General features: G+C 33.4%; 4 protein-coding genes across 4 annotated transcripts; 2 read left to right on the plus strand and 2 right to left on the minus strand.

The window, feature by feature from the left end:
• The first annotated feature begins 1,412 nt into the window (after positions 1-1,412).
• LOC106118891 (forkhead transcription factor HCM1) lies at positions 1,413-3,341 on the plus strand. Its single transcript, XM_013313656.1, has 2 exons — positions 1,413-2,265; positions 2,668-3,341. The coding sequence occupies exons 1-2, from the start codon at positions 1,618-1,620 to the stop codon at positions 3,145-3,147; spliced, it is 1,128 nt and encodes a 375-aa protein (XP_013169110.1). The 5' UTR covers positions 1,413-1,617; the 3' UTR covers positions 3,148-3,341.
• A 2,310-nt stretch (positions 3,342-5,651) lies between these two features.
• Positions 5,652-9,050, minus strand: LOC106118809 (alcohol dehydrogenase [acceptor]). The gene is made up of 4 exons (XM_013313556.1): positions 8,869-9,050; positions 8,295-8,497; positions 6,340-7,761; positions 5,652-6,244 (listed from the first exon to the last, which is right to left on the minus strand). The coding sequence occupies exons 1-4, from the start codon at positions 9,011-9,013 to the stop codon at positions 6,158-6,160; spliced, it is 1,857 nt and encodes a 618-aa protein (XP_013169010.1). The 5' UTR covers positions 9,014-9,050; the 3' UTR covers positions 5,652-6,157.
• A 475-nt stretch (positions 9,051-9,525) lies between these two features.
• betaggt-II (geranylgeranyl transferase type-2 subunit beta) lies at positions 9,526-11,933 on the minus strand. The gene is made up of 6 exons (XM_013313588.1): positions 11,628-11,933; positions 11,366-11,483; positions 11,119-11,212; positions 10,482-10,652; positions 10,231-10,384; positions 9,526-10,012 (listed from the first exon to the last, which is right to left on the minus strand). The coding sequence occupies exons 1-6, from the start codon at positions 11,819-11,821 to the stop codon at positions 9,742-9,744; spliced, it is 1,002 nt and encodes a 333-aa protein (XP_013169042.1). The 5' UTR covers positions 11,822-11,933; the 3' UTR covers positions 9,526-9,741.
• Positions 11,934-15,154: 3,221 nt separating this feature from the next.
• LOC106119193 (galactokinase) lies at positions 15,155-20,606 on the plus strand. The gene is made up of 9 exons (XM_013314098.1): positions 15,155-15,279; positions 16,633-16,800; positions 17,212-17,395; positions 17,539-17,665; positions 17,853-17,978; positions 18,424-18,605; positions 19,655-19,770; positions 20,043-20,201; positions 20,475-20,606. Exons 2-9 carry the CDS (start codon positions 16,633-16,635, stop codon positions 20,592-20,594), a joined length of 1,182 nt encoding a protein of 393 aa, XP_013169552.1. The 5' UTR covers positions 15,155-15,279; the 3' UTR covers positions 20,595-20,606.
• The last annotated feature ends 1,018 nt before the right edge of the window (positions 20,607-21,624 follow it).

Consider the following 21,624-nt stretch of genomic DNA (forward strand, 5'->3'; position numbering starts at 1 on the left):
ACAACTTTTATTGCTGGTTTATTACAGTGATTGTCAACTAATCTTTAAAAACATTTAATTCCATGTTTATGTACAGGTGTTACGACAGTGTAAACTCATGGTAAGTGATTAAAAAGTGATTAGCAGCACATATTGAAAGGGTGCTCGTCAAATGATGTAAAAAGATTAATAAAATTGGAACCCTGTCCCCTGGGTCTATCGGCTGGTGACTGGCACCGCCGTTCCGGTCCGGTAACTCTGCACCTTATAAATAAATAAGCTCCCTCACTAAGGGGAATTGGCGGGAAATTTTGATGACAGTCACATGTTTTTGTTTTTAAACATCGATTTATGATAACACAATATTATCTTCTAGTAGTTTTAAATGGTCACTAATGACTCTAATCGTTGGTTTCTGAAACTACAATATCTGTAAAACATTGTTATCCCTCTCATTATTTTTGAAAAAAACACAGATAAATAAAAATCAATATGGCCGCCATTTATTAAAAAAACTTACGATAATATCCGATAATTTATAATCTGTTAACTGTAGAGTTGTTTATTATATGAGTAAGACAAGCACTAGAGTTAATTGAGAGGTTTGTGCGAGGGTCGCCGCCGACGTAATCTATAGCAAATATAATTATATCATCACCCAATGTTGCTTGTCAGACTTATATCCAAAGTAATTGAGTTTTTTAGGTAAAAAAAAATTTAGCTGATAATAATCCTCGTCTATGCCTTTATAGTCTTGGTTGATTTATCGTGGTAATCATGTATCAATGACCCGCGTAAAAAAACATTAATCCTTTCCTAGTTGCTGTCTTTTTTTGCAGATTAGTGCAAAGTTACTTGCCCATCCTTTCTAATGTTGTCCATAACTGAAGACACAAGACCAACTAAAGAAAGAGTAAAACGTAAAAGTTCTTAACTTCATTCGACCTTCAATACACGACAAAGACTTAAATGGTGAATTACTAAGCAGTATTAATTACCTACATACGTACATCGATAATACATAAAAGTAATAAAATATTTTTAAACGAATATAACTCAACGATGTAGTAAAGGTCAGCGCCATACAGCCAAGGGCGCGAAATGACATGGTGGGATTTAGAGCCTAATATTTACACAGATTTAGAAATACAACTGAGAACAGTGTTCCAGTTGAATTTCTTAATGTTCTAATAGGAACGTTATTCCTAACCTCCGCTTCCACCTCTATCTTGGTTGTAATAGGAAGCACCCGCAGCGTCTGGTAAGACCTCGTCGTCCGATAACTGTGACTAATTGTCCATAGCTATCGGCGATGCGGGCCGGCTCCGGCGGGCGGCGGGCTATCGATCGGCACCACCTGTTCGCCGCGTGGGGGCGCACCTGCCCCAGCCCTCACAACAGTCCGCGTCGCCGCCTAGCGCGCACGCCGCACGCAGCACGCCGCACGGCACAGCACGAGCACGCGCGGGGGGAGCTGACCGTCGCGACGTCACGCCGTCCGCGCCGATCGATCGCCGCCGTCCACCGTCCGCACCACTCCGCATCCCACGTTCACCACACTAATAACGCCTACGACTTAAAAATAATAGCTGATTCACTAGTGAGTCATTCTGTATCGCGCCAGGCATGTAGGTCAGCATGCACATAACATCGGGACTATCGCCGGCATCGGGAGAGATGCTGGACACGTCGCTGCTGAGCCTTTGCGGGGCGGGCGAGCAGTGCGGCGCCGCCTACTTCACCGTGGACAGCGCCGTACCCGAGTCCTCGCACACCGTCGAAATTGAGTATGTTTACGAGCAGCCGGAGACCTACATCCCCGGCGGCGACCAGGTTGCACCGAGCAATGACTTGCAGCAGATTGTCACAGAACTCCCGCCGCCAGAGGTACCCAGAAAGAAAACTATGAAGTACAGGCCAGAGAGGCCCACCGTCGACGATCAGGAGACGGACCTGACCAATTTGAACTGGCTGCAGAACATAACGAACATAATGGGCCCACCACAGATCCCGCTGCTACCGATATCACCCAACCCGCAGGCGAAAGCGCCGCCGCAGAACACGCGGTTGCACAAGTTTAACCAGACGATCGCTAAGTGTCAGGAGGACTTCATGATGAACAAGGCGGAGTACCAGAGGAACAGCGAGAAGAAGCCGCCCTACTCGTACAACACGCTAATCTGCATGGCAATGCGCTACAACAACGACAAGATGACGCTCTCCGCGATATACTCATGGATAAAGGACAACTTTAAGTACTACAGGAGCGCGGATCCCGCGTGGCAGGTGAGAGGGGAGTCTTATCGCTGTCGTGTCGTGTCACGTCGCGGTGCGGTAGCGCACACGATCTCGTTCTAATAAGCGTTAAATCTGCAGCGCGATTAGATAACGTCTAATTGAATATCAGTCGAATATATGGAAGTGTTTAAGGGCTCAGGATACACCGATAACAGTGGACATGAGTGTGACAGATTGAATTGAATTTTCCCCTTTTTTTCGCTTTAATATATACTACGTAATTATTTTCAAACGTTGTTAGTAGCTTTTGATATTTAATAAAACTTTTTATTACGTCATATTTTCCTTCAGTCCTTTAAAGGCTATACCAATACGTTATAATAAGTAACAATGTAATAAAAAATCGAGTACAAATACTGTATCCAAATTAATATCACAAATTTGTTTCAGAATTCAATTCGACATAATCTCTCGTTAAACAAAGTCTTCGTGAAGGTGGCGAGATCTAAACACGAGCCAGGCAAAGGTGGTTTCTGGAAGCTCGATCTCGCGCATTTAGAAGGAACGAAGAGAATTTCCTGCAGAACTCACAAGAAGAAAAAGAAGCCAGTAATAGCAATAAATAAACCCAACGAAGATACAACAGCTGTTGCAAATATTCTGCAGATTCAAGATGTTAATGAAGGTATGACTGAGTTGCCAGTTACGTTGCATTTACCCGAATTCAACCTCGACATACAAACTTTACCTGAAATGGAAGTTGAGACGAATATTGGAGCTAATGTCATAGTTGAACCCATTGTTCCCCCACCTCCCCTCATCTCAGATCCCGAACCAGACGATCTCAGTTCTTTACTTTTAAATCCAACGGAATGGAATGACTTGCAACTCGATATGCTTGATAATTATTTGGATTCTTGTTTCAAGTAAGTAATATTTAATTATTCCGCTAAGTTTCAGTTAATTGTATTTTAAGTGTTACATTTTAGATTTAAATAATGTTTAATTTTATCGCCTAACTAAATCTAAGTTTAAAGCACAATTTTCAATGAATGAGGCCTTATTACGTTCCGATCTATGTTATATTAAGAAAATATAGTTTCTCGCGACATCGTCTGCGGGGAATTAAAAAAAATCTAGTCTAGTATGTAATAAATAAAATAAACAAAAAAATAAACATAAAAATAAACAAAGAATTTTTCATAACGGTTCAGTAGTTTCGGAGAATATTCAATGCAAACGAATAATCAAATCTGTCATTTTTATATTAAACAGAGGTTATACTTATTGGCAACATATAAATAACAGAAACATGGTTTTAATAATAATAAATCTAAAATTTCTTTACTCTTTTACGATTTTGCTCAAAACAGCTCAAATTCTTAATAACCAATTTAAAATATTAAAAAGGTTTATTACTATTATTCATTGAATATAAAAAAAAATGTGATTTATTTAAATTGCTGTCTTTTTTGGTGTGTTGAATTTGTTTCATTTGAAAGATAATGCCTTATTAATTTGAAAGCCATTTAATTGACTTTAAAATAAATAATTTCCAAATAACATAATTCCAGTCCAGCGATCGAATCTGTTTTACAGCTGTCCAATTGAAAATCTACACTGCAAATTTTATTGTGAATTCCAGTGCAGTAATGGACACTGGAATAATGTGAACACGGCATAGACTATATAGGGCATATAACATTAATGACACATAGCTCAGTAGACGAACAATGTGATAGTCACTAGTTTGAATTGTAACAATACAAAATTTTATCAAATAGGGTCCGATGTAGAGTTCTTTTCTTGGCATATTTGGGGGTAAACTTATCAACAAGAATACATATCGTCATCCCTCTCTTGTCTATTGTCATAATCTTCGGAAGAAAGAGATAACATGTCTTTGTAAGGAAATTCCCATTTCCGCGCGTATTCTTAAACTTGGAGCTTAATAAGAACGTATTTTTAAACTTGGAGCTTAATAAGAGCTCAGATAAAAAATCTTTGTAACCAAAGCAATTAAATATTATTTAAAAATCTATTTAAGAGCACATATTTAATTTTTAATTATTTATATGACGTACTAAAAATGTCTTTACCGCCCAGTATTATAAACGGACAGTATAAAATTAGAATAGATTTTATTGATTTAAATATTTATCGTGTGTTTCTGATTGTCAATAATAATAAAATAGGACTTATAATTAAAAACCTTTATAATTAAAAAGGCCTTAATATCAGATGATCCGTCCAGTATTATTTGTAAGCAGTAACTGCGTTTTAATTAAGATTTGCTCAGCACAAAGTGAAAAGTTATGTTTTTATACACATCTATTAAATAAGATAAGGTTAAGACACATTCGTCATGTATATATTTAAATGAATTTCAAAGAAATTCTGGAATATTCTTTGATAAAAAGATTTTTTTTGTTACATTTTGGAATAAATGCGCTGAATTTGCAGCTAAGTTCAGACTATCAAAGAATTATAACATGTATAAAAAGTACGCGTGTGGTAAATCAACAGTTTCAGGTAATTCAAAAGTTTTATTCTTTGGTTCACTTGTTTATTCACAAGACTTCTCTAACTGCAGAGTATTGTTGCCAGTCTCTAACTAGTTTAAATAGAACCATAAACACTTGACATTGGCCCAATCCGATGAGGGAGAGCCATAAACAAGAAACAGAACAGAACAACGCGTCCCCAATAACATAAGAGGTAAAATCGTTGACGTCACAGTCAACAAGGGAATGAAATATTAGTTGATTGGTGGGATATAACCATGAGTTGGAAACATTCGGTTTGCGGTACCATGTAGGAAATATTTTTTCGTACTTATTTTTAATATGAATATTGATTTTTACATAACTGGCCGTATTACATGTGTTTGGAAATCTCTTATGCTTTTCATGTACATCGTTAGAAACAATTAACGCAGTTTAAGGAACTTTCTAAACCTCTTATATATATATATTTCGCACAAATTATCTACAGATTAAAAAATGTTGTGACTAACTTTAGGAAACCTATTATTGGTACAAATATGCAAGTATAATTTATCCGTCCGTGTCTTATACAATATCTAAATAAATATAACTGCATTTGTATTGCAAGAAAGAAATCGTAAACGAACAAAACAATTTAAAAATATTTGCAACTGCGGATATAGTGGACTTCTAAGTCTAATTTAGTCGTATTTTCTAGTCATTTTATGTATTTTTATTTATAGTTCAGTTTTTTATTCTTAGTAAGATCTTTTTATTGATAATTTAAGCTTTGTATTGTTTTATGTTCCTAAATAAGTTCTTTCGTTGTCCAGTTTAATTATTTAAAAAAATTACGACTTTATTTATAATTTTGTAAACGGATGTATGGAGGAAATAAAACCAAAAAAAAATGTTTTTAATTTCTTTAATAATACGCAATTGTTTATAGCGATTTTTATTTTGTACTTTTTATTATACGATAATATGAATCTACAATACAGTGTTGTCACCCTTTAATTTGGAACATTAAATTAATTTACCAACTTTTTAATGTACACTAAATTACAAATGTATATAAAATATAGATATCCTTTAGCGCAGTTATAGACAAAGGTAACATGTTGATGGACAGACTCTGCCTTTTAGATCTTTAGACATTTCATATGGCAACACATTAAATTTTTTTTTTTTAATTTGTGTTTGAATTATGTACAATTTGTGATTTTCGTCCAGTAGTATAGTATTATCTAAGTAACTAGTGTTGTTTTTGAAAAGCTCAAAGTATACTGTGCGCAATATTAATGTGTAGAAGTGACCTTAAATAAATACAATAAATAAAGTCTTTATTGTCTATTTGGTATTCATTTAAATTATTTTAACAACCCGCATCATAACCTGTTTTTAATTAGCTATCGCCCGTGACCTTGTCCGCGCGAAACTGAAAATAAACTTAATTAGTAGCCTATGTGTTCATTCTTCCAGACTATGTTGTACATTTTTGCCAAATTTTCAGCGAGTTTGTACAGCCGTTCCGAAGATACCTTCAAACAAACATCCATCTATATAATAAGAAATTCATTAAGATCATTTTTTGGAAAGTAAATTGACATTTCGCAACCTAATAAATGTTACATACTTTGAATAAATATTCATATAATTCACTATATTTATAACATTGATTATTACTGTCTTTATTACGGGGTAAATGTTTTACATTTGTTTCAAAGAAAATATTAGCCATCATAGCAATAGCTGCATTTATATTGCCACTTGGTAATGTTGGCAACACTGAACCATCGACAACGTATAGAATGTTGACATTTAACACTTTAAATGACGTATCAACTACTGCATCTTTTGATTCTGGCAATCCCATACTGCATGTTCCAACAAGATGGTAACTCGTTAAAGTTAAATGTCGAATATAGCATTGTAAATATCTATCAGAAAATAATTTATATTGACTGCATCCAGGAAATGGATTTGTATTTAATTGAGCTCCTATATTTCTTAACGAATCAGTCTTAATTAGTTTAACAGCTAATTTTATTCCTGCAATTAGAGCATCAATATCTTCTTTCTCACTTAAATATCTAGTATCAACTAAAGGAGGTATTATAGGGTTTTTACTCTTAATATAAACAGTACCTTTGCTTTTAGGATGTAAAATTGTAGTAAAAAATGACGATGTGTGTTTATCGAAAGATTTAGTAAAATAATTATGCCATATTTCATCTTTAATACTTAAAGATTTTCTCAAATGACTACCTCTATCTGAAGCAATGCCTACAGGTAGAATCATAAACTGAACATCCGGGCTTGTTGTATTTTTAGTCGAATAAAAACCAATAACTTCACATCCCGGAGTTGTCCATGGTCCTTTACCTTGTAGATAATAATATAAGTTTAAAGGGTTCAACATATTTGCAGCATTAATAGATAATGTTTTATTAAATAATATCAACTCTATTCCGGTACCAATATGATCTTGTAGATTATGACCCACAGGTAAATCTTGTATTAATGGAATTTTAAGTGATTTAAGTAATTCAGCTGGTCCAATGCCAGACAATTGAAGGATTTTAGGTGTATTTAAAGTTCCAGCGGACAAAATAACACCTTTTCTTGCAATTAATTTATGAATTTTATCTGAAATGCGTACACTAACTCCATAAGCAACATCGTCAACAATGAGAACCTTTTCTACTAAAGCGTTAGTTACTACATGTCTGTTTATATTGTCTGATATTGTCCATCTTTTACCGTCTTTTTGTGTGACCTTACTCTTTTGAAAGTTTGTTCTGAAATTTTGATCAAATTCCTTATATCCTAGTTCATTAGCCGCATCTATTACAGCATCCGCTAATTCACTTTGATATTGTACTTTGTTAAGATGAAAAATATTCTTTTCAATGTATTCAAAATGCTGCTTGAAATATTCTTCATTATATTTTCCATGGAACCATTTTACATAATGTGGAATGTTACCGCGCACATGAATCATGTTGTTTAATTTAGATGATCCACCGACAATTTTCCCTTGTGTCAATTTACATTTCTGAAAAGAAAAGAGAAGAAATTTCATTTTAAATATTTAAATGAAGATAAATAAAAAATCCATAACAATTTTGTATGTAGATGTCTGTAGACAGCAATTGCTTCAATATGCGTATTCAAGTGGCCACTGACTTGTTTGTCACCTTATTTTATAAAAAAGTTATGAAGCCTTGGCACTAAAAGTAACATATACATATATCATTTTTTCCCTTCCCACTCTTTTTCTTATAAGGAAAGGATGGGAAGTGGAAGTGGACTTTCCCGATGAGAGGATGCATGGGAAGGGAAAATATTTTCTTTCTGTGCATCCTCTTCTCCGTGGATTGAAGGTAGGCAACGCATATGCAATTGCGTATGTCTATGGGTAACAGTCACTTCGTTATTTCAGCGATTTCAGGTGACCGCTCACTTGTTTGCCACCTTATGATATAAAAAAAAATATATATAAAAATTTTCACTTGATAGGCCTGGTATATCATTTATTATAATGATTGCAGATAGTAGTTCCAATAATAATTTAAAGCAATTAATTACCTTTTCAACCATAGCAAGACAAGCATGCTCCTGAGGAGTGGATTCATACTGCCAATCATAAATAGATCCATGTAGAAGTGGTCCAATGAAAGGTATTTCAAGCAATGGATAGCTTCTACCTCCCGCCTCTAACACCACAAATGTGAAATTTGTTTCTGTTGCTATTCTATGAGCAATCAGTGACCCAGCTGTTCCAGCACCAACTGAAATTATATATAATCAGGTTGAGCTTTTTTTCAATTGTAAAAGGTAAACATAAATATAAACAATAATATGAATATGAATAATGGACCATTGCCCATAGACATGTGCAATAGGGTATAAAGTCTAGAAAACAGTGTAGGCAATAAGTGATTTTTACCCTAGCATTTTCAATGCCACCAACTTTTGCCATGAGATTTTATTTTAACACAAGAAATTTGTTGTGGCACTAAAAGTGTTAACATACATAGTTTTTAGTTTGTAGACTATCAATAAAGTTTAGTACGAATAATTAGTAGTGATTTTTATTTTACAAGCACTCAAATACGAGATAAAGTTATTCCAAATAACTAAGAACATTGGTTAAACTAACCTATAATATAATCGTACTCTTCTTGTAAATTTGTATAGAAACTAGATAGTAACGCATCGTGATAGTAAATAATACTGATGAAATATAAAAAGACATTTACTCCAAAAGAGTAAATAAGGAATTGTAAGTAATATGGAAACCACATATCTTCAATGTAACTTCACATGTCATGATAATTACAAAACATCATCATCAATAAAAAAAAGTTGGATTTTTGTGAAAAAAAACTTGTTTTTTTTTCATTAAAACTTAGTGTAAACACTTAGCCGGCCAGGCATTTTACTTCGGGCTTATCTGCTTATCACTTTTCATTGTCAAACGAAATGTCATTGATATTTTCTGTAAGGTTGCCATCAAAGAGTATATAAAATGGTTGCCATTTGTAAACAATTTCAAACCACAGACAAATGAAAAGAGGCATAAATTCTTTGAATTAATGAAAGTTTTACAGACTTTCTTATTAAATGCTTCAATAAACACAATTTCATAGCTAGAATATCTTCCAATCCCAGAATATGAATATATTATCGCTAGGCATATCGACAATGCTTTAATATTTCGACCGATAATTTACTTTGTTGATGATTCTGCCTATATTTACGAATTAAAAGTAGTTAAAGATGTTGTATATTATGGATTATTGAATAAAACAACTTACATTTGTGAATTATCTATTGCGTGTAAATAAAAATTACCAATAACAAATTTTATAAAGAAAATATAAAGCCGCAACAAATGTGAATTGTGAGAAATTTCAAGATGTATTTGACAATTCAAGCTCTGAATAAATATAACCTTTATTCTTATTCCCTTTTTTTAAATTATTAAATATTCTTACAGTTACATTTTTAAATACAAATTATTACTTAAGAATTAAATATGTAATATTTGAGGTTCCAATTTCAATCGGTCTATTGTTTCTTGCGGCATACAGTATGTGGGGTTTACACGCTTGATACTGGTATTTCCCAGTAACGATAAACCTGCGAGACCGAACAATGTATGGAATGGATCTGTAATGTTGCCAGGTCTGTCACTGAAGCCACCAGTTTCAGCATCCTGACTTGCCAGGATGAATTGCTCAAGATTATTCTTGTCGACCCAATGTATCCTGTTTAACATTGATAATGACGACATCACCCACCTAAAAAATATATTTTGATTGAGTTTCGATTCATACGACTCGAAGTTCCGATAAAAGTAAACAGTAGACATATCATACATACGAACAATTAAGTGTATGTGTATTAGTTACACTAACGCACACTACCAGTATACTTGACATATTCACCCCTAACTTAGGGTAGGCAACGAGCCCCTAAATGGGGATGCATAGTGACTTTATGATGTCCTTTGACTTACCAGGAGTAACAGAGATCAGGTAATTTCTCCGGTCTTCCATTGAGTCCACCACTAGGGAGTTGTCTCTCGCAGAGCCACCACGCCAACTCATCAGCATGTAATGCATCCATTCTCTTACAAATTGATAGAGTCCCAACACAGCAATAAATAAGTCCTGGATTATAATAAAGAGATGTGAAAATGATATAATTTAATGCTCAATTGTCAAATAAAAAGAAATATATATTTTATAGTGTGCTTATTATGGTTACCTGCATGACTTTCAGATCCCGGTCTAGAACCAAATCCTCCATCAAAGTTCATACAACTTAATACAAAATCTACAGCTTTTGTAACATTGATTGCATCTAGTCTTTGTATCAAGGATAAAGTCATTACAGCACAGAAAGAAAATCTTGTGTCCACTTCACCCCATTTGTCACCTGAATTCGTAAATAGTACAAAATGATTAATCAAAATGATATTCAAAAACCTTTTACTTAAGTTATGATTTTTTTTTAACAGTGTAGACTTAGTGAAATCAAACTGTCTATGTTATGTTTTTCTAAAAATAATAGCAGTTTTTTGTTAAGTTACTAATATATCTTATACCATTCCAACTAAGCTCTTTGATTTCCTAGGATATGGTTTATGATAATTGTCAAAAGGTGGGATTAGAACTCTCAAACACCAGATTAAAAATCCTTACTAACATTATCCAAAGAACTATTGTTTTTTTTTTTTAACAGAAGGGGGTAAATGAGCAGCGGGAACACCGAGGTTCAACGACGCCCATGGACATCAGCAATAAGTGTGGGTCAATTTAGTCAAATCAGAAATTATGAGAGAGACACAATGTTTTAATATAAGTATTTAACACAGTGGACTTTTACCGTTGTTGATACTTACCATAAAAGCTACCATCCTCTTGTTGCATTGATGTGACAAATCTCACCACACCTTCAACATCTATAGCATCCAATCTATCATACATTGCAAGTACCTGTGTAAAATTATATAATTACAACATACCTTAAGATAATAAACAATATTGTAAAGTTTATAAAAAATTTTTGGTTCTCAGCCAGTATCTATGGTTTGGTGGCCATAAACATTATATTTAATTTAACTCCATAATATTATGGTGGAGGCTTACTTGTACTGCACTCAAAGTGTACAGAACGTGGGGGTCATGTCCTATACTGGCGGATATACCTCCGCTTTCATTATCTTGACAAGATGTGATGAATTCTATGATTTCTTCCTTTGGCATCCTGAAATTATACAATTAAAACTCTTGTTTATTACGCGAATTATTTTCATGCATTTAAAGATATTTAACTTTTCAGAGTATTTCAAATGTGTTTAACAATGTCTAAAGTACAGTATGCATTCAAGTTTTCTGCAGTATTAGTTACCTTGATGATTGGTCCATTAGTTCCATAGCCGTTAGTGTCCAATATATTCCAGACATTCGAAGATGTTCCGTCATACAATACTCAAAATCATCTTTGTTCAATCCGTAGCTGGCTAAATAATCGGAATGTTTTTGTAACAATAATGTTTTTGGTACATCTCCTGACAATTTTACGTCGTTTTTAGTAAACGCCATTATGCCCTATTAATAGATCTGCGTAATTTATTGCTAAAATTGTCGAATAGTAAATTATATATTAATAATACATATTTGTTTATTGAATATCTTAATCAGTTTCAATTTTTATTTAAGGTTATTTTTGTGTTGCAGATGTCACTATTGACATTTGACATTGACATTGACAGGTAAATTAAATTATTACGGTATGACGAACACACTTTTCGCCACGGTAGCGGAAAAAAAACCAATGGCTGATACCGACTCATTGGCCAATCACAGAAATTATTGAATACTATTTGTATGTTTAATAGTTATGGATAAGGTTAATATTATTAGTGTCTTTGTGTAATGGTATGTATACGCAAAAAAAATGTCTGGCTTGGTGAGAGAGGTGCTATCACGGTTAGACCGTCAAAAAATATAAAACGGACATAGAAAAAGGCATTTCCTTTACTAATGACGAAAAAAAAATATTACAACTTTTTGTCCACAAATCTACTCTCACTAGTAAAAAATAAATTAGGTAAAGTGATTAAGATTAATTACATTTTGATGAAGGATATAATCTACCCCAGATAAAAATATTGTTTGTTCAAAGTAAGCCCTTCAAAACAAATCCAGATTTAAGCGAGCTTATGTAAATGAATCTTGTTTCATCGTTACGGTTAAACGTGATGTCATTTATATCCATAAACGATCATGCCTCGAGTCCAACTTTATGTAACGCTGGACGTATGTCATGTTTTTAAATTAAGTCATATTTCTGGATAAGTTTCAACAGATACAACATACGCTGCAAAACTATAATTCCAGTATTAACGCAATTAATCAGATCCTTTACATTACGTCAAATAGTGCTGCATCATCGTCTTGGAGCTATCTGTTATATTTACTTCGGAAAACTGTCTATCTCTCGATGCTATTGTACATATAAATAAAATAAGTAATGGTGGCATCTAAAGATCAGGCCCCGAATAAAAAAAATATATTTAAAAGTTCTAAGTTGTAAATAGATATTTGAAACAGCTTTTGGAACAATCTTATATACCAGACTATTCGAATTAATTGTTTTTAAAAAAAAAGAATAGATTAAATAAAAAATCTGATTTTAAATAAATAGTTTTTTTTTCTGTAAGATTCAGCAAAAAATATTATGGATTATATTAATCGGTTATGTTAGGTCTTAGTTCTGATAAAATGCTATTATTTTATATCTTTGTGACTTTATTGCATCCACTTACGTCAGCCTATTACTAATCCATCTATAGTAGGCATGTATTAATATGTAAGAATTCGAGAAAAGAAAGTTTGTGTCACTATAACACCCCTATTTGGATTTTTCAGGTCGTTGCTGTAGATTAAAAAAAAACTCCTTTGGCTTTTTGTTCAAGGCCAATTAAATCATAGACTTTCCCTATAGAATACTAAAAAGGTAGCTTTTCTATTTTTTTTAAATGTCCTGGCAAGTAACAATATTTTGCATAGTTCTTTCCTACTTTATTTATGAAACATTCCTAAAGTTTCTTCAACTTTTCCTCAACAGTCCAACACTGTAAAAAACCAGAAAAGTTTCTAGTGAAACTAACTATATTATAGCTTCTAATATTTCTCCTCTCCTTTCAAACTCGGACATATTTAAAGTATGGTGTATTTCCCAGTTCATAAAATATTTATCTTGTGAAGTTTCTAGAGTGGGGTAGTAAAAGCTTATTTTCACAAGGGTTTGGCAAGCGCTACCGATGCGGATGTGTTCTAAAATTTATAGGAAAAATGGAAAAATATATTTTAAGTTTGAAATATATTATTTCCATTGTTTTAGTTGTTTAAACTGAAGTAAGGTAATTCAAGAAATTATGTCCTTAAATCTTTTCGTAATTGATAAGATATAGGACACGCATTTAATTATTCTTCACACGACGCAGGCAAAATGTCTTTAACTCCAATTTTAAAAATCAAAATGTAATATGTTTTATAATTTTTATCAACTTTAAATGTCATCAATCTACGTTAACTGTAAAATTCTGCCGTGATACTTGGATTAAAAAATTATTGTGTCTCTGTTTTTTTTTAAAAGATCGAGTGGGATAATATTATGTTTGTTCAAGTGTAAAATACAGTATGTTTACAAAATGTGTAACAGTTACTTACCCAATTAACGACATACGATGTTGTATAAGGCAGATAACTGGTATCAACGAGAGGCAATAAACAATGAAGTTATAATGTCGATAACGCTGCCGATAAACATGCGTTCATAATGAAAAAAAAATCTTGAAGTTAACAATTAAATTGTAACAAAAAGTGACAATGATTTATACATCGTAAGAGTCGGTGCGCAGAACATATTGCCAGTGATCTTTATAAACGGACAGGCGATTGCTTGGAAATGACAGCTTTTTCTTAGTTCCGATTTAAAAACGTTTGTTGATTTTACGTGACAGTTAAATCTATCTGTCTCATTTCGAATCCACACCACGGCTTCAAACCATGAAGATCAGCGACAAAATGGCGATAATCAAATAGGCACAAAGTACTACGTTTTATAGCCAGTCCATTTATAAAGGTCAGTAGGCGGGACGCAGTTCAAGGTCAGCCGCCAAAACAAATGAAACGGTTTCTGACAAAGGTTTCATAAATTAAGAATCCCTGGAACGGACAAGCATGCGTGTATATGGATTTAGAATAATAGAAATAGGTGTTATTTGAAAACTAAATCTCCAAATATCTTTTCGAGCTACGTGGTGTTTGTTTTGAACATAACAGTATATGAAATATTATATATGAACCAGACGAGATACGCATAGTGAAAATCTTCAATACAGTGGTAGCCCAGAGTAAAGTACGCCGTTAGCACGCTAACAATAAATAATAAATCAAAATATACACCAATGAGCGTATAGTACGTTTCAAATAATAAAACATTCATGATATATCATGCAATCGGTTCACTGCGGCAGCTCTGAATTGCTTACGATTTACTTCTCGTTAGCTTATTCCGGCTTGGTACAGACTCCGCAGACATATAAGGGTATGGACAGACGCGCGATTGTAATAAGCACGAACTTCAGTTAAAAAAAAACAATTGTTTATGCTCTATGCATTCCTAAACTATTGACACGATTATGATGAGACCTTTACCTATTAAATTTTTTTTTCTTATTTTTATTTAATTCCCACTGGGCCCATTTGATCTTAACACTAATTTTAGAATATTTTCAGCCAGCATTTTAATTTAAAATGCATATAACCTGGCTGAAAATCTAATTGACCTTAACTGGACTTTTTAATTTAAAAACAAAATATTTTTTTTTAATTAAAAAGTAATGAGGGATACGCCCTAACAATGTTAACGCGCGCGGACGCGATCTCGCATAACCGGCAGTGCGTTGCAGAGCTCAAACATATCGCGCATGTAGTTTTATTACATGAAATTCATCAAATAACATTTCTGCTGCTACTCTAAAGGAACAAAGGCATGTATATCATTATTATAGCTTTAACATCTACCTACGAGATATTACTTTTCGAGATTTTACTATTTAAATGTACCTCATATATTTTTGTTTGCATAAATGCGTTGTATTAAAAACAAATTAAAGAACATGAATTTTATAAGTAAGTTATTATAAAGTTAAAGTTTTTTTTTTAATTTTAAATTAGCTGTCGATGATTCGTTATAATTTTTTAATATATTTTACATTTTACTTAAATTGGTTTCAGAACTTAAATTTGTTAAATAGGTACAAATTATTGTATTTATTTATTAAACTTGTAAACAACAGCTAAAATTATCACAAGTAACAAAATAAACATAAGTATTTTTTTTTAAATTTTACTATGAATATTATCTTAATAAAATTATGTTTTAACACAAAATATGGCGGGAGATAAGATTTGATGAATTAGAAATTAAAGAATAACATTTAAAATAATAGTTTTCGTATAAAACTGTAGGTGAACTAATAGATTACAAAGTTATCATAATATTTTACGACATTATAAAAATGGAATTTCGTTGTATGACCAAAATGATAAAAAGACGGCGTTTAAACTTATAACAAAATAATAATAAGACTAGGCTACCATAAAATGTTATGATTTATATCATTAAAAAATATTTAATTTAGATTAGCTTAAATAATATTATTTTATTTATTGTGATTGAAGTAACTGGCCACTCACACTTTATGGCTACTCGTAAAAACCTTTATTTTTAATCTACATTTGGAGTTCTTTTGACCATTCTTAATTATTTGAATTTGCGAATAGACTTTTAATGTAACTTGAAAGATAATTCTTCCCTTCACATTATAATTATGAAGGAATTTAAATAATTATAAAGACATTAGTTTACCAAACATCTTTACTTATCTTTATCTTTTTAGATAAAGAAAATCATAACATTTTTTTGTTTGTTTTTAATTGATGTTAATGGTTGCAGATATAATTATCTTCGATAAATGAACGATGTTAGAGGTGAAATCTAAATGAATATTAATTTTTAGTCGGCGTTATATGGCCTTAAAACATTGACCTTTTTAAATGGACTGGCTATATGGGTAGTATTTTGTGCCTATTTGATTTTCGGTATTTTGGCGCTGATGGTAGCGGTTTGTGCGGTGGTCTGGAATCGAACTAATAATACAGATAAAAAAGGAAGACAATATGTTTTTTAAATTGATTACTAATTGGGATTGCCGCGTACTAATTCGACTTATAAAAGATGATAAAAATTATGATGGACAAATTACTGCCAAACTTCGGTAATGGGGAGAGGCACTGCAAGTAGAACTATTAAATTCAAATAAATTAAATTCTCTTCATAGATGTCTAACGAAATAACAGCAAAGGGTGAGGATCGTCTGTTGAAAGAAGCGCAACAAAAGTTTGTGTCGAGGTTCGGGAGGGAGCCGAGAGCGGCGGCAAGTGCTCCCGGACGCGTCAATCTTATCGGAGAACACGTTGACTACTGCGAGGGATATGTTTTACCAGTGGTATGTCAATTGGCATAAACCAGCGTTTGACTAACATCTCACTTTTTAAATCATGATATTGCCGCATCACTTCAGATATAGTGAAATACAAAATTTATAGCGCTTCTCACAAAACGCTGTGCACAACTTAATTTTAATATCGGTGGACCTTAACGTTGGTTTAGCCTGGAATAGTATACACCTGAGTCCTATCCGTAAAGTAATTCGCTCGAGCTAATATAAATTTTTCATTTTATAACCTTTGAAAATCTTTTTTTAATTAGTGATCTATCCTTTTCTTCGCCAATATATATTTACATTCAAACGTTTTGAAATATAAATTCATCAATAAAAAATAGGCACTCTGGTAGCACTAAGTCGTTGCCTATTTGCTATTAATTAAACGAAAAAATTTGCTATTAATTTTATCAGGCGCTTCCGTTCAAAACAGTAGTAGTTGGAGACTTCAACAACACAGAGGAATGTAACATTGTGTCAGTGTTAGCGGACGGTCAGGAGTTAAGCGGTAGTTTTCCTGCTCCCACTGCAGTCCAGTTGAAGCCCGGCCCGCCGTCATGGATAAATTACGTCAAAGGAGTTGTCGCCCACTTCCCCAGTAAGGAATGCTATTTAATGTTCTTAATTATTTCTTACAGTAGGTAAAGAAAGCTTGCAAGTTAGCATTAAATGAACGAGGGTTTTTTTTCGGAATAGTTCTTTATTCTTGGACTGCATCTAATCTTGTTTCATTATTTTAAGGTGAAATCTATGGGTTCGATGCCGTCATAGTGTCGGACGTGCCGATGGGCTCCGGAGTATCCAGTAGCGCCTCACTAGAGGTTGCTGTTTTCACTTTCCTAGAAGCATTAACTAAATTTGAAATAGAGTAAGTTCTTAAAAGGTGATAAACAAGCAAGAAGGTTATTTAGTTAATAACCTCTTTTCAAAGATCTTAATAAGTACAGGCCTTACCTATCTTTATCAGACAGAGGAGAGGGAAGGATAATCAGGAGAAGGAATTTTTTGTTTCCTATTCATCAGTAATTTAATCTTTGACATTTATTTCGTTCAAGTTTGGTGGAAAAGGCGTTGCTATGTCAGAAAGCGGAGCACGAGTTCCCAGGAATGCCGTGTGGGATCATGGACCAGTACATTGTTACACTCGGACGGAAAGATCACGCTTTATTGATAGACTGCAGGTTTGTATAAAACTTTACATTATTTAATTACTAGCTTCAGAATTCACCGCGCAATCATAACTTAGCGGATTGTTCTTCCAGACTGTGTTTTACATCTATGTTAAATTAGTTGTGGCCCGCGACTCCGTCCGAGTGGATATATAAAAACTTAATTAGTGTTGCCCACCCATCTATCCATCCACATCACATCCATCTAAACATTCGCATTTATAATAAAAAGTAGCTCTTTAAGGCGTATATTCGAAAAAAAATTAATAAATAGTATCCTATGTCCGTATCCTGCCTCTAAGCTACCTCCTCACCAATTTTCAGCTGTATCGGTAAAGCCGTTCTCAAGTTATAAATAGTGCAACTAACACCACTTTCTTTTTTCCCCCCTTGATCCTTCATAATTAAGCGATGTGGTCTAAAGATGGTAATGATAAGCTGAAGTTGTTCGTTGCAGATCATTAGAAGCGTCACAAATACCGATGATAACGGAGGACATAGTGATACTGGTGGTGAACAGCAACGTGAAGCATCAGCTGACGGGCAGCGAGTACCCGCAGCGGCGCGCGCAGTGCCACACCGCCGCCACGCTGTTGTCTCTGCCGTCACTGCGCTCCGCTCGTGTGGAACTACTTAAAGGTTCGTCTTGCATATACTCTTGTTGCATTGGAATGCTCAAATTATATGATGGGTATATGTCAAATACAGTAATGTTTTAGTATGTGTGTAAGTTTGTTTAATGTATTTGTGTTTGTATCTTATATATATATATATAAAATTCTCGTGTCACAATTTTCGTTCTCATACTCCTCCGAAACGGCTTGACCGATTCTCATGAAATTTTGTGAGCATATTGAGTAGGTCTGAGAATCGACCAACATCTATTTTTAATCCCGCGCGGACGGAGTCGCGAGCGACAGCTAGTATATATGTAAATTTCTTTGTGACACCCTAGAGCCTAAACTACGTAACCGATTTTGAAGAGTGAGATGTCATTGGAATCGTATTCTTACTCGGAGTGTCATAGGATTTATGGTATTATATGGGCATAAAAGTCATACAGGGTCCACTGTAAGAGCCTGATTTTTTAGGGTTCCGTATTTTATTATGGTTAAGATTTTTATTGTCTACTACAATTTCTAAATAAAAATAAAGTGAAGTAATAGCAGTTGTTATACATACATTTTATTACTTATAATACATACATAATAGCTGAACAACATGAAACAGACGACGATTAATTTAGTTGACAAGATGCCGAGAGTTCCAATTACTTCAGTCTCCTTGTGGTAATCATACACTTGCAATTATATTACACATAAAGTAAATTAACATTTAAACAGTGTTTATAAATATATATAGGAGTTTATAAATAGAATTTGAGGACTTTTGTTGTACTTATATATTTGACTACTTTTGGTGTACCTATTTTTTTGCATATCTTGTCTGTTACGGTATTTATGCAGCTGACTGTACAATCACAGTGATATTATTTTTCATTTCACTGAAATATTGTTTATTGTCAATACAAAAGTTTGGATGGATGGATTTAAGAATGTTTCGCAATTAACCTAAAAATGGCTGAATCGATTAGTATTTTTTTTACTACATAAAAACCAAGTCGATTAATCTTCCCTAACCATTGTTTAAATATCAGATACTGTTCAGTTGTTTGTTTTTAAATTTAGATTTAGAAAACATGAAGTGTGATGAACTGGTCTTGAAACGCGCGACGCACGTCGTCAACGAAATCAGCAGGACTGAGGAGACAGCTAAAGCTCTTAAGAATGAAGATTTTAAAAGAGTGAGTTGTATTAACAGCAAAGTAAGACTCTTATTCCATCAAGCAACTGTCCGCTGTATCGATTTAAATCTTGTAATCAACTCAATAAAACCTTAATTTATTTTCCGGAGTTATTACAGGAGTTCCGAGAGATTCAATTAAAATATCTGTTTGTATCCAGCCAAGGAATTAAATTCGCTTCCCATTTAAAGTCGAATATTATACAGCGAAGTGACTCCATAAGAGCTATGTCCACACAAGTGGGTAGGAAATAATTATCCTCGTCTTTACAGGTGGGGGAATTATTCTACCAGTCCCATGATTCTTTGAGCAAATTGATGGAGGTTTCTTGCCCAGAGTTGGATCAGCTCGTGGATATCTTGAGGTACTCATCCGGGGTGCTGGGTGCAAGGATGACGGGAGGAGGGTTTGGAGGATGCGTCATCGCCTTGGTAAGTTCTATGAGACCAAAATCATGGTTGAATACATATTGTTATCTCTGTTTTGTTAATTATAATGACAGAGATGGCGATATGTGGGCAATTAAAAATGATATGAAGAAGTTATTCTAATAAAATTTTAAAACATAACTTAATTTAGAAAATTACAATAGTAACTTAAAATCATTTCAAGATATTTAATACAAGAATCTCATTAAATTAATTGAAATTATGATAACATTATTAATAATACGAAGCCGTTTACATGTCTGTTAATGTTGCCAGGTGAACAAGTCTCAATTGAGTGACGTGAAGAAGAAAATCCTCTCCGAGTATAATGGCAACCCCGTGTTCTTTGAATGTCAGCCGAGTGACGGAGCGCGCATAATATTATACAATTCATAAAAATATATTTTTATTACTTTTTATTGTTGTTTCTTTCTTTCATGCCTGTATTCAATGGGAGTTAGTACTATGTAGTCCTTTTATGAAAAATTTGTTGCCACCCCCGTCTTCGTCAGCGCGGAATTAAAAAAAAAGTTATTAGTAGTCTATGTGTTCACAAGATTAGATAACTTGATTAGATGTGTTGGCTTAATTACATGACATATTTAAAAATATATATTTCAGTTATTTTAGTCAACTAGATTTTATTATTTATGTGTTTGGTTTACTATGAATTTCTTTGCAGATATGAGCTGGTTGCATCAAAATGTTTTCCTTCATTGTAAGAACATCGAATCATATTTTAGAAATAAAATCTTTATATACAACGTCCTCTTGAAAAGTAAATCAGAATTTTATAAGAATTGTATTGTTAACCTTTGTATTGTTATTCACTTTAATACAAACGTTTGGTTATGAACATCAACCGAGGCACGTAGTTTCCGTTGCCGGTAGAAATGGCAAGCTCCGAAAATAAATTAAAGCACCTACCATTGTTGACTTTCAAAAAGGGTAAGGTTTTCTTATGGATTATGTCTTCTGGTTAGTTGTTTCCTGTATGTAATATAAAAAAAAATTGTTAACGTCAGTTTTTACAGAATTTTGGGGATGAAACTTTAATTCCGACAAACGTCGAAAGAGTCGATTCAAGCTACCCAAAAATGCTAAGGTCTCAGGAGAACTGTAATTTTTACGGTTACTTGCATTTTTAACTTAACGTATTTTGTAACATGACAGGCATTTTGCTGGGGGACATGAAAGTGGAAATAAAAAACTTTAACACGTCAAAAAGGTTATATAGGAAATAAAAAGATAACTACATTTTCTTTATTTATTTGTTTACTCACAAAATATAACTATATTTAAGAATATATTCCAATTCAATGTTATATAAAAGATAAAATTTAAATAGAAGAGTAAACTGGAACGGTTTTAACGCCTTGGGCAAGATTTCTACGGCCCTTTCTTTACCATGGCTTTGGCGGTTAAC

Source organism: Papilio xuthus, unplaced genomic scaffold (assembly GCF_000836235.2).
Source record: "Papilio xuthus unplaced genomic scaffold, Pxut_1.1 DF827542.1, whole genome shotgun sequence".
Taxonomy (NCBI): domain Eukaryota; kingdom Metazoa; phylum Arthropoda; class Insecta; order Lepidoptera; family Papilionidae; genus Papilio; species Papilio xuthus.